Genomic DNA, 13,569 nt, shown 5'->3' on the forward strand with positions numbered 1-13,569 from the left:
TATTGACTATTTTGTTAAGCAGATAACAAATAAAAATAGAACCATAATATAAATTATGTAATTAGATAATTAGAGGGAGTGACATGAGCACATATTGGAAGTCATTGCTGAGCACATATTGACTATTTTGCTAAGAAAACTAGCAAAAAACTATGATATATCTATGTAAAGAAAAACCCAAAATGCAAAGATGGGTGGTAGAATAGAACCATGCACACAGAGATTGGTGGGAGAAGAAACTCCACGGCTATTGTTGAAAGCAAAAAAATCCCATAGTCGTCAGCCAAAGTGGAGAATAATGGCCCAAAAACTCCAAACTCATCGGCATTCATAGAAACCCCCAAATCTCCAAAGTCGCTAGTGTCCATAGGAATTCCCAAAACTCCAAACTTGTCATCATCCACAAAAACCCCAACCTTTCCCAAGAACACTACAAACCCAAGTCACAGGAGGAAAATTGGCTCATGAGTTCATCTTCACAAATGCCTCTATCATTTTCCAAAACCCTAATATGGATTTTGTGGACCCAACAATTTGATTAAAATGCCTTCATAAAAATCCATAATTGGGTTTTCATTTTGATTTCGACCTATTTCTTAGAAGAAGCTTCATCCATTTTTGCTCCAAAATTGGAAGAAAAAATTGATAATCGGGTTCTACGTTTGGTGAACCAAATGCCCCCATTTTGCTACATAACTAGGTTTTTGCCGTCAAAACCCTATTCTGCCCCTTGTATTCCCATAACCAAACAGGGCCTAAAGAGAAGAGCTTGAGAATGAGATGCTTGGGATATGAATTAGATACGAAATGAAGTCTCCTAGCATCCTTATATATTAGTTTTAAGGCTAGAAAATAATATAGGTCGACCGGATAATGATCATCTACTAATTAAACCCTGAGGACTTTCGGGCCTCAAGATCTAGAATTGTGAGGGACTAGGTCGACCTAGTCTATGACTATGTTGACCTGGGTCGACTTGGTCTGGGAGGACAAGTCCTGGATGCCATAGAGAGACAATATAGATACTAGAGAGATAATGTGGAAAGGTGGAGGAGAAAAGAGAAAAAGGAGGAAAAGAAGAGCGAGCATGAGCATATCCATGCTTTGAAGAGGGAATCATGAAGACAAGGGAGCTAAATGGTCTTAACAGGCAAGTGTGTCCATTTGAAAATGATATAGTTATAACAACAATACAACATTTTAACCGGTAGGAGGTACCATGAATAACAATAAAAGCTATTACTACCAATCCTAAATAATATAGAAATAATTATCAATCCCAAACTAATTAAATTTTAATGTAACTTCATATTTATTCATTGTAATTGACCTTAAAGTTAAATGTCTAAATCAATCACATTTAAGTTCATTAACAACTTTATATCAAAAACTTAAGGTCAACCTAACCTAGTCTGGGAATAGGTCGAGCTGGGTCAACCTGGTCCAAGAGGATAGGTCCTAGATGCCACAAAGAATTAGGTTAGATACCAAAGAGATAAGGTGGAAAGATGGAAGAGAGAAGAGGAAAGGGAGGAAAAGAAGAGCAAATATGAGCATATCCATGGTATAAAGAGGGGATCATCAAGATGAGGGAGCTCAACGGTCTTAAAAGGAACATGCTTCCATTTTAAGATGGTACAATTGTAACAACAATACAACATTTTAATTAAGAGAAGATACCATGAATAATAATAAAGCCAGTACTATCAATCTGGGTTGACCTGGTCCAAGAGAACAAGTCCTAGATGCCACAAAGAGTCAGGTTAGATACCAAAGAGATAAGGTGGAAAGATGGAAGAGAGAAGAGGAAGTGGAGGAAAAGAAGAGCAAACATGAGCATATCAATGGTCTAAAGAGGGAATCATCAAGATGAGGGAGTTCAACGGTCTTAAAAGGCATGTGCTTCCATTTTAAGATGGTACAGTTGGAACAACAATACAACATTTTAATTAAGAGAAGATACCATGAATAACAATAAAGCTAGTATTATCAATTTGGATCGACTTGGTCTAGGAGGAAAAGTTCTAGATACCAAAAGATTCAGGTTAGATACCAGAGAGATAAGGTGGAAAGATGGAAGAGAGAAGAGGAAGTGGAGGAAAAGAAGAGTGAACATGAGCATATCCATGGTTTGAAGAGGAAATCATCAAGATGAGGGAGCTCAATGGTCTTAAAAGGCATGTGCTTCCATTTTAAGATGGCACAGTTGTAACATCAATACAACATTTTAACCAAGAGAAGATACCATGAATAACAATAAAGCTAGTACTATCAATCCCAAACAATAGATAGTATTAATTATTAATCCCAAACTAATTAATTATTTATGTAACATCAGATTTACTCATCATAATTGACCTTAAAGGTAAATGTCTAAATCAATCACATTTAAGGTCAATAACAACTTTATATTACAAACATAACTTTTACATAAACCAAAATTTCAGTTGAAGCTTGCTTTTAAATAAGTGACAATTCTACAACAATAAAGTTTGTTGATTGTATAGTACAAGTCATACTTGTTCTCTAGAAACAAGAAATGAACTTTTTATAGTCTACTTATAATAATATAATACAAGTAATATAGGACTACTATGCACTTCTTCTAGGACACACAGTGTCCATACCTTTATCCACTATAATTTGAATAAAAAAAAATTGCTCACTATTGAATTCATTCAATGTGAATACAATAATCATATCTATTTTAAAACTTTCATGGACTTGTGCCATGAGAGAAGTCCAGATCAAGATTCGGTGAGTACATTTTAATCTACCATTTAAATGTGGACGTTATACAAATGCAATCTTATCTATTTATCATACTACTTTTTGCCTATGACTAGGAGATAAGATAAACGAATTTATTATTCAATGGACAAGAATTTCAATGTGGCAATCTAATTGCAATTTATATGCATGAACCTAAGCAATCTCTAGAGTCTATCATCATATGTACATTTTGATGAATGAGAAGAAAGAGAGGAGAGGCTTGCAAGTGGAATGTATCTATGGAAACATTGTGATGATCTCGCCCTCTTTGCATGGTGCAACTTCAAGGTCAATAATCTTACTCTTTCTCTTTCTATGTTTTAATGTACAACAATTCCTTCTCGGCTCCTGCAACAGACATTCAATAACATATCAATACAGATGGTTGAAAGTATACCAAACTTATTTACTATTTGAGAAACGGTGTATGGAAATATCACACTTTCAATTCAAAGGAGCTCATGCGCAAATTCAATAACAAATTAATAATAATAGAGTGCAAAGCACAGAACTTATTTACTATTCCACTTGAATGTCTTCAAACATTGAAGGAATTTTTTTTATCAACAAATTGAAATCATTCTAGATGATCTATTAGCATCGAGATAAAAGTGACGGGTAGATAAAAACGTATGTGTTCATGCAAACAGTATAGTCAATTCAAATATTGGTATAAAGTAGATCTAGTGTTTCTCTAATGTTTTTCTATATTTTTTTACATCTCAAACATCACACCCTGCAACCCATGTGATTCTTAGGAGAAAGCTTTTGAATTCAAAAGTTTTGATGCAAACAAAATACCCAATTCAAATCTTGCTTATGAAACAACACTGCATAAACTTGTATCCACATTTCAGATCACTTCTCCATAACAAGATTTTGTTTTCTACATGAAGTGTGGAAAACTAAAATCAAAATACACAATTTCTAAGTCACATGGAACTCAGATGGAAGGGGGCGAGTTTAATACCTTGAACCATAAGTCATCATCTCGGCGTTTGAAGACACGGACAGTTTCCACACGATGAGGCGATGCTATCCTTTTGGAGCAGTTCAAAGTTTGGTGGTCTTCCTGAACTCGTCTATATTCAGTGATAAGGAGGGAGTGAGAACGAGAAATGTTGTGCAAGTGAAACAAGAAGGGCTGGTCACATGGATCGGTGGGGAGGGGCCTTGTATTGAAGGGATAGCTCATCCAGTCATCCCTGTTCTGCCAATTGAAAAAGGTTCTCAGCGGCCTCTCCAAATCTCTTGGGGACACCAATCCCCTCATAATCTGCACAAGGTAACCCCACGACACTGAAAAAGACCACCTCCGCCGCCGGTCATAACAGATTGACTGCTGTAGAATGGCGGCGGGATCAAAGGCGGCCGCTTGTAAGATGTGTTTTACCGACTCCACGCGGTTCTTGCCGGAGAAGAGAGGCTCCAACACCTCCATGTGGTGCAGTGATACCAGCGGAGCTATTGGATGCGCCGCCAGCAGCCCCCATGCTTTCCCAACTATATCAAGCTGTAACACACCATTCATCACATTAGAACAAGACTATGTTGGAATAGCTCAAGTTCTAACCTATTCCGTTCAAACTTTGAAAGTTCTAATCAATGTAGGGAGAAAAAGAAAACACAAAAACATCACCAAGGAGACGATGACCCAACAATGGTGTTGCTGGGGACACGAGGATGTCGTCCCCCCTCCCCAGGTGCATCCCTGTCTCAGATGCATTAGGAAAAAGAGCGGGGACACATCTCCGTATTACTATGGTTTGTAGTCATGTATAAACGACACATTCTAAGTATAGTATTGGACTAACCTATTTCATTTCAACTTTGAAAGTCCTATTGAATTTAGGAAGAAAGAGAAACCACATCACCATTTTGAAACGCTTCAAGTAATTTTAGGTTTATGGTCATGTTTAAACAACACATTTAAATAATATTGAACTTGTTTAAACAACACATTTAAATGTTTGCTATCGTTGGTAATAATGCTTATAGGATTTTTCAAAAAGTGATAGGACCCAAAAAGAAATTATGGGTTGGAACCCTCAAGAAATACAATTCAAAGGTGGGTCCTTCAAAAGAAACAAATAGGCCGGGTGAGCTCAGCTAAAATCAGCCCTATTGTAGGAAGGAAGATCCACCTTCCAAGAAAACTCTAACGAAACTAATAAGTGGGTTCAACTGAAGTCCACGATTGAAGAAATGATACGAGGGCATAAATAAGTGGGTCTAATGAAAATACATCTAACTAAAACTTAAAAACTAATTAGGATCCAAGGTGGCTCCCATGGAAGTCCATCCTAGTCAATAATCCGATGAAAGGAAGGGTACTACTGTAGTTTGCCCGATTACAGAAACTATTGAATAATACCAAGGTGGATCCAATGAACTTCAGACTAATAAAGAAAATAGGTGGGTCTAAAACTAAATGGAACAAATAGGTGGATCCTATGAACCTCAACCCCACTAATCTATTGAAGAGACTAGAAGTATTCAAATGATCCACTAATCCCCTCTCTCTATTGAAAACAAGCTACTAAATCATCAAGTTTTCAAATGATCCACGAATCTGGTCAAAGTTAGAATGCGTTGTTTAAGCCAAAATTTACGCTTGGGTCCTACCAAGCTCACCCTTTGAGAAAACTAATAACAATTTTCTTCTTACTCAAATCATTAAAGCTTAGTGTGTCATCAAATCTTACGGTGGGAAGATACAGTGAAATTTCTAAGTAATTTAGATAGAAGCCGAAAGTGAAAGAATGTAGATATTGCATTGAGGTGGGGGTACCTGATGGAAGCCTTGTTCTCTAGTGAGGGGCACACCTAGTTCGACCACACACGCGTGCATGCGGTCATCACTCCCAAACAGATGATGATATCTTGTCAAGCACTTATCCTGCATTCTCTCCAACTCTCTCGCCAGAGGATAACTGATGGCAAACCCCCCTCCTCCAAACGCCATATTGAAGCTTAAAAACTGGTTTTGGATATGGCTCTCCGAGTTTCCCCCAATATAATACATCTGATTGTGATCATACTTCGAAAGCACCGTGACCAGATTTTGTGGAACAAAGACGGTGTCATCATCGCCCATCACAAACCACTGTACATCCGGCAAACCCTCCCTGAATGTTTCTGCCACTATGCGTGATAATCTGATCGATGAACGCCACCCATGTTTATGTGTGTACTTGAACTCTGAAGTGTTGCCCGAAATTCTCCAAGGAGGAAGATCCGATTCCCATTCATTCATTCCATCGATAGGCCTATCAAGCCACACAAATCCTCTCATCTCATCTGGTTTCCACCATAGTTTCACATACTCTTTTCTACTCTCCCACAAGAGGGCAGAGGCTCCTATGCCAAATACTATGTGTTGCAAACTTGTATTGTACTTCCTATTGCCTAAATCTACATTAGAATCATAATATTCTTCTTCTTGTCCTGCCTCAATAACTCTACTTTCTGAGCTCCCATTAATGACAAAGCCTCTTGATTCTTGTGCCACCGTTTCATGACGGATTGGAGGATACTCATCTTGAAATGAATGCAATAGAGCAACATAACAAAGGCAGAACCCGGCAAAACCAATTGCAAACAAAAGCCCTATGGTTTTCCCCATCCAGGTGACCCTTTTCAAAGTATAGAAGCTTTCCATAACATGCTCTTCATTCATGGTTTCCATTCTTAAGCCCACGGCTCTTAACTCCAAGTAGTCATCTCAATTGGCGTGGCTCATTCAGGCTCCAGAGTCTGCAGAAGGTAACAAAAAGCTGCTAACTTCACAAGATTCATGATAAACCCCCAAAATGATACTTTGGATTTCACAAGCTATTAAAAAGGAAGATGAAACCCTGGGGGCAACAGCCGCGTGTCTTCTTCACTGAGTTGCATGTGTGTCTCCTTTGTCACTCTGGCGCTACTTCAGCTTGTGCCGTGTCAGAGATTTGTTTCCAATGCTCTGCTAAAATTGGAGAAATGGAAATCCAATGCATCCATTCTGCTCCTGATAAAAAAAAAGTGGGTAAGGTGGACAGATTTACCGCTTTGTCATGGCGGATCTTCTCGGATTAACCATGAAAAAGAAACCTTGACTTTTGGGAGCGCTATAGCTTAATAAAAAATGGTTTTTTAATCTCCCATAAACGGCAAAATAACAGTTGAAAGACACATGAAGAAGGTGAAAAGAGAAATGCACAAACATCCAGAGGTGTCCTTGTCTTTGTGTTAAAATACATATGCGGTTGATATGGCTGGCCAGTAAAGGGTAGACGCATACCATGAATCACCAATGTGGCTCTGTTCGATAAAAACTTGGTTTTACCGTATTTACGTACATGCGGTCGATAAAGTCTGCTAGTTAAGAGTATGTATGTGGATCAAAGTTTTCGTTTTTGTTTCATATAAATAAATTTGATTTACCATATATATTGTTTTTGTTGTCAAAGGTTTAGTTATGATTGATCTCTTTCAAATTTATCCCGCGCTCAATTTATATCCTTTTGATGTTGCAAGACTTGATTCATGGTGGGTTCTTTGTGAGCCATTCAACTTTACCAATAACCAAAGACCTTTTGACAAAATTTGTACTATTATATATATATATATATATATGTGGCTGATATGATACAATCTGATGTTATATATCTTTTATCTTTATTTCAATAAAGATGATATATGGTAAAAAGTTATTTATTTGATTGAGTAGATGATAAATATGTGGTTCTTATAATAGTTTGATTTGAATTTTTGACTCATTTTATAAAATTTGATTTAGTTGTATATGTAGCTATCCTCAATTGTAGTTGAATAATTGAAATGTACACATGTGACTATTTTGAAGAATAATCTAATTCATTAGTCAAAGATTGAGTGTGACACATTAAATTAAGATAAGTACTTACTACTTTTTGACATATGAGGTGTAAAATTATTAATGAGTGTTTGACCATCAAATAACTAAAATGATGTTTATATAGACTATATAACCATTGATATAAATATCGAATAAAGTATAGATTTCATAAAGATAAATGGAATGTAATAGATTAGCATATTGAGCTTCTTTGGAGAGAGATTATATATATATATATATAGTTTGAGTTTATTTATATCTTGAGGGAATAAAATCTCTTTTATGTACATTTCTTTTTAAAAGTTCAAGTTAAATAAAATGTAAACAACAAATGAATTAATCAATTTAAATTAATTATTTATGTTTGTTATTATGTTTTGGTGAAGATGAAGAATGCATTTTTTTTTCAATCATTGTTAAGTATGGTGAATGATGGATGTGATGGAACTTGTAATATTGTGGCAATTTCTATTTTTACGATTACTTAGTAGCAATAGTGTGGTTAAGGTTTCATTTATGCATTTAATTACTAGGTGGTTGGCGCTTTAGATGCAAAATGAGATCTATTTATGGGGTTTGCATGGGAGGTCATGTTATTTACTAGTGAAGGTTGAAAATGTAGATATATAGGAGGGGTGTAAATTTTATGACAATTTTAGAGGGATAAATTAAAATGTTGAGAACATCATTCACCAAGTGAAGGTAAATGTAAATTATGTATTGAATAATATACCATTGATCTTTAAGCCTATGTTGTCGACCAGTGTCCAAACACTTAGTCATTTACTAACTAGGAAAAATTACAAGATCATCACTATGACCGAGTTATCTAATAACTTAGATCAAGCATACAACACTTACAGTGCGAAGAAAAATGATTGTCGAGCATTTAGTAGAACTAGGCAAAGATATGAGCTGAGCAATATAGTATGAGCCTAGCAATACAATGAAAACTGAGTATATTGGCAAGTTATCAAGAGTTGAGTAACAACATGAAGGTTTATGCATGATCAATCATCAAAACACTCAAGTGCTGAGTAGTTCAATTTTGATATGTGAGTTTGTAATGGCACAAATTCATATGTATACCATTTTGGTCAACTTTTCTACGATATTTAATATTTGAAGAGCTAAATAAGATGTTGATTATGCATCATTGCAGAAGGTAATAATCCCTAGGTGAGAGATTCAACAAATCAGAAAAATGGATGTAAAAAGCAAATGATGGTGAAGTGTAAACTGTCGATCAAGATCTATAACCTTCATAGGATATCTGTTTAAGGAGGATTCTAACCCTATAATCATATGAGAAAGAATGAGAGAGATTGTGAGCATATGAAGAAGGAAAAGTCTAAGAGCAAAGTAGACAAAGAGCAATCAAAGCAGTGAAGGACTTAATAGAGTTATCAGATTAGGTGAATCAAATTAGTGATACAACAAGGAGGAGACCCAATATCACCTTGTAGGATATACCAAAGGTCAAGTACTAAATTAGTTAGTGTTAATTAAGATAGGGTAAATCTCTTAACAGAGTGGTCTTAACAGGCCTATGTAAATCTCCTAAAAGAGTCCTTACTTCATTCTGAGTGTAAAATTCTTTAACAAGGTGAGGCCTAATAGTCTTTTAACTTTTTAATAGGGAAAACCCCTCACAGGGTAGATCATATTTTATGATCAAACATTGTAACCCTAATAGGTTAACTTTATTGTTGCAACAATGAAGATTTATGAGTTTCATACCCACTCCAATTTTACCTTCATCTTGAAGTGTTTCTAGGTTACCAAATCATTGTGTAATGTGTTGAACTTTTTATGGATATGATGGATTTCAATTATGTTACAACATTTCAGTTTTAATGGTAGAATTGTAAGATGAATTAGGTGTGAATTCATATTACTGGTTTTGAAGACAAAAGTTTAAGATCTTGATTCACCCCCACTTTTAGTGTCTTGTTTCCCATATACCTATTGCGACAATTGGTATCAGACCATAGTTATCTTGTCAGGAAGCCTAAGAGCTTGAGAGGATAAGACCATGGAGATGGAAGTGTACAAGATGGGAAAGATCATTAAAAACCATATGGTTGAGATCCAAATCGTTTTGCAACAATTAGATGTAGCAAAAGAGGAGTTAAGGAAAACCCTAAAGAGAAGAAGAGAGATAACTATTCAACTAAATGATACTCAATACACAAAATTTGACATTGAAGGATTGTTGGATAGTGGAAAGACTACTAACAATAATGAAGCAATGACAAAATTGATAGAGAAGAATAATGCCCTAGTGAAAGATGTAAGAGATCTCAAGATAGAACAATAAATTCAATCAATTACATTGTGTGAAGCATTTGAACAAAAGAACAAAGCAATGGAAGAAAAGTTCAAGAAGACAAAAAAATAGATGACTAGTAGACTTGAAGAAAGATCATTTGAAATAAAGAAGCTTACAAATAACCAGATGGACATGATAAATCAGTTAGTAATTGCAAATTAGGAAGCAAACACAAAAGATGTGGAGATCACAAATATGAAGCTATAGAATGAGCAATTAAAAAGTGAGTTAAGGCATGAAAAGGAACTCATGGAGAGAATGAACAAACTAAATGAAGCAATCAAGCATTTTGAAGACATGATGAAGTCATCTAGAAAAAAAGACACCTCTAGAGTTGGATACAACAAGAAATCTTCATCTATTGAAGAAGGAGAATCATCTAAGAGTGGAGAACAAAGATATACAAAGTTAGAAGACAAACCTAAATGTCATTACTGTGGGAAAACTTGTCATACAACAAAAATTTGTAGAAGCAAAAATGATAAGAAAACTCCTAAACCTAAATCAAGTGGTAATTTTTTTAATTGCAAGAAAGAAGGAAATCAAGCACATGAGTGTAAATCAAAGAACAATGACTCAACTAGGAAAAAAATTAAATTCCAAGGTCATTAATACAATTGTCAAAAGTATGGACATAGAGCTTATGAGTGCAGACTCAAGAATAAGTCAAACTGGATACCTAATAAACAAACTCAGATAGAAAAGAAAAGTAATAACTATAATTGGGATTGCAATACATGCTATTAATTGTCACTATTATGGAGAATATGAACACATTCCAAAGAATTTCATTAAAATACATTTCAGAGGAAATTACAAGAAATGGTTAAATTGTGAGATAGTATGTTTCAGTTATCTCAAAGTTGGACATGCTAGTAGAAAATGAAAAACCAGAACAAGGTAGCACCAACACCAAGCAATGGAAATGACAAACTTGAAGGAAAGAAAACATGGATAGAGATAGTAAGAGTTGGAAGTAGAAAAGTAGAAGAAACTGTGATCACCCAATCTAATGAATTAGGTGATCACACCACATCTCACTAAAGAAAAGAAGGTATGTAGGAACTATATACTTAATGTTATATTTTACATCAATTCCTAGCATAAAAGTGATGCAAATCCATATCTACATAAATGAAGACTTATTAATAATTGTTAGAAATTAAAATTCATAAAGTAACAAGCATCAATAGTATAGTCTATATTGACTGAGCCTTGCAATATAGGTTGACTTATTGAGGAAGATAACATACTGATTGAGTGAGTTGGTTATGACTGAGTAAATAACCTTGACTGAGCCAAAAAAAATAGACTGAGCTAGCTATCATACACCAACCAAGTACGAAGATATTAAGTATAGACCTAAAATTGAAAGATGGTATTTATCCAATTCGGTGATTCATTTTCTCCCACCAAGAAATCAAAGAGCTCAAGAGAATATTTTAAGGCAACACAAGCAATTGCAGTGAACAAAGAAAAAAATCTCAAAAGAATATCAAGAAATCTATTAAGTGAAGTAGGATCATTCTCAGTGCTAAGTTAAAATATTCAGTGAAGATATTTGTCAAAGTTTTGTTTAAGATCCTAGTTCAAGATGACATCTAGAAGTGAAATGATGAAGGATAGCAGTTCTCAAATCATTAGGAATGATTAGAGTCCCCCACCGAACTTCATAAATTTTGTTAACATTGTTGATGATATGAGAGTGTTATCTTTATTTCCACCTATAGTCTTGATTGTGCAAGACCTAAGATTGTGCTATCAAAGGAAAGTTGGAGAAATTGGAGATTTTGAAATAAGGACAACTTATTAGAAGCCATGTGTTGATGGAAACCTAAATGACAAATAAAAGACCACTGCAAAGAAAGGGCTTACCTATGCCCTAGGATTTCCTAAAGTTTTCAAGGTGTAATGGATCAAGATTGTGCTCAGTTGAGTTCATGACATGAAAATTTGGTTGGAAGGTGGACCAATCAAAATTAACAAAGCAATCATTCACGAGATAACTAGGTACCCTACTTTGGACTGACCAAAGAGCATAAAAGGGAAGAACAAAGAATGAGGTTGACAAATTGACCAAGGCAAAGTGGAATGGTCGTGGCATGCCAATTGATGGCATCAAGGATCCATTAATTGAATTTATTGTTGGTGTGATTGCACATAAGTTCTATCAATCGAGCAGATTGAACATCATGCCTTGTGTTGCAGTTGATTTAGGATACAAAATTGTGAAGAAGGATCATGCATATGATCTTTTTGAGCTACAACTACACCAACTTACAAAGAATCTAGAGGCAGTACAAGGAAAGAAAATAATACCTGTTGTAAGTTTGGTTCCCTACTAGTTTGCGTATTTTTCTATGTACATAATTATTTTTCTACCATTGGAAAAATTGGATGGGATAGGAATAGATTGCTATGGAGTAGTTAAATGACCTAATAAATAGGTTGGGAGAGAATTTTGAGGCAATAATGGACAACTGCTTTGAAGAATTCAAAGTTAAAATGAAGAACAAAATGGGAATTCTAAAGTCAATTGTAGATAAATATTATGATGAAATATGTTTCATTGTAGAAACATATTTTGTGTATGTCTAGATAGTATTACCAAGGATAGCATGATTAAGCCCAATGCCCTATGAGATAAATGTGGATGATGTAACTGTAGCAGTTACTTCACTCTTAGCAGAAGAAATTGATGCTAGTGCTGAGTAGTTTGGCACATACAAGACTGTTATTATTAAGCTGATTACAAAATTTGGCATACTGAAGGCAAGTGAGTAAAGGAAAAGGAAAGTTGTTGAGGCCAGTAAGAAAGAACAAGGAGAAGGGTTTGGACAACCCTCATAGATTGAGGAAGGACAAGGAAAATAGCTCGCAGTTGTCAAGACAAGGGCCACCAAACAAAGGAAGGTTGTTATAGTTGAACCTAAGGTGTAGGAAGACTTGAAGAAGGACATATAAGAAACAATGACACCTGAGAGGCCAAAGGGCAAGGTTATCATCACTAGAAAAAGGTCAACACAACCTCCTACTAAGCTACTAATAGGAAGGCCATCAAAGAGGAGGAAATTGGCTAAAGTCCAAGCTAAATTAAGGAAAGAGCTAATCATTGCACAAGAGAAGGAGGAAGATGAAGAAAATATTGAGTCTGATGAGACTGAAAAACTTTATGTAGTGAACAGACTCCCTCCAATGACTTGGATCAGGTATGTGCAAAACTAGTAGAATTAGAAATAATAAAGGGAATCAAAGACATCCAATATGATTCTTTGAGCAATGATGATCAAGTTAATCTTGAAGGCACAATGATTGATATGATGATGTAATGTCCCTTTTTTGGACATTTTCAAATTTTCTCCATTTTGTATAGATTCCATTAGATTTTCATCTGATTTGGTTCTTTATTCCCAAAAGCTTTCATGATCATTCATATCTGATTCCCCTTTAACGATTGAAATTCTCACATATATATATCAACACTTCATAGGGTTGTGTCTTTTCATTAATATATTTAATAAGGTAGTTATTATACTATTATAATAGTTATATATAATTATATATTAATAATATATGTTAATATTAATAATATATATTAATATTAATA

The 13,569-nt window shown here is 35.0% G+C and overlaps 1 protein-coding gene across 1 annotated transcript; it reads right to left on the reverse strand.

Moving 5' to 3' along the window:
* Window positions 1–2,642: 2,642 nt before the first annotated feature.
* On the reverse strand, window positions 2,643–7,213 carry LOC149548003 (uncharacterized). Its single transcript, XM_089792030.1, has 3 exons — window positions 5,564–7,213; window positions 3,743–4,285; window positions 2,643–3,120 (listed from the first exon to the last, which is right to left on the reverse strand). The coding sequence occupies exons 1-3, from the start codon at window positions 6,458–6,460 to the stop codon at window positions 3,010–3,012; spliced, it is 1,551 nt and encodes a 516-aa protein (XP_089648156.1). The 5' UTR covers window positions 6,461–7,213; the 3' UTR covers window positions 2,643–3,009.
* Window positions 7,214–13,569: the final 6,356 nt, after the last annotated feature.

Source organism: Cupressus sempervirens, chromosome 7 (genome assembly GCF_028749045.1).
Source record: "Cupressus sempervirens isolate cs-2001-9-10 chromosome 7, ASM2874904v1, whole genome shotgun sequence".
Lineage (NCBI taxonomy): Eukaryota > Viridiplantae > Streptophyta > Pinopsida > Cupressales > Cupressaceae > Cupressus > Cupressus sempervirens.

What these genes read in the sequence shown, in the direction of transcription:
- LOC149548003 (XM_089792030.1), bottom strand. Translation starts at nt 6,460, where the DNA reads ATGGAAACCATGAATGAAGAGCATGTTATGGAAAGCTTCTATACTTTG. An exon ending in GAGAACAAGGCTTCCATCAG is followed by an intron (nt 4,286 to 5,563) that starts GTACCCCCACCT and finishes GGTGTGTTACAG; the next exon opens with CTTGATATAGTTGGGAAAGC. An exon ending in ATGATGACTTATGGTTCAAG is followed by an intron (nt 3,121 to 3,742) that starts GTATTAAACTCG and finishes TGTCTGTTGCAG; the next exon opens with GAGCCGAGAAGGAATTGTTG.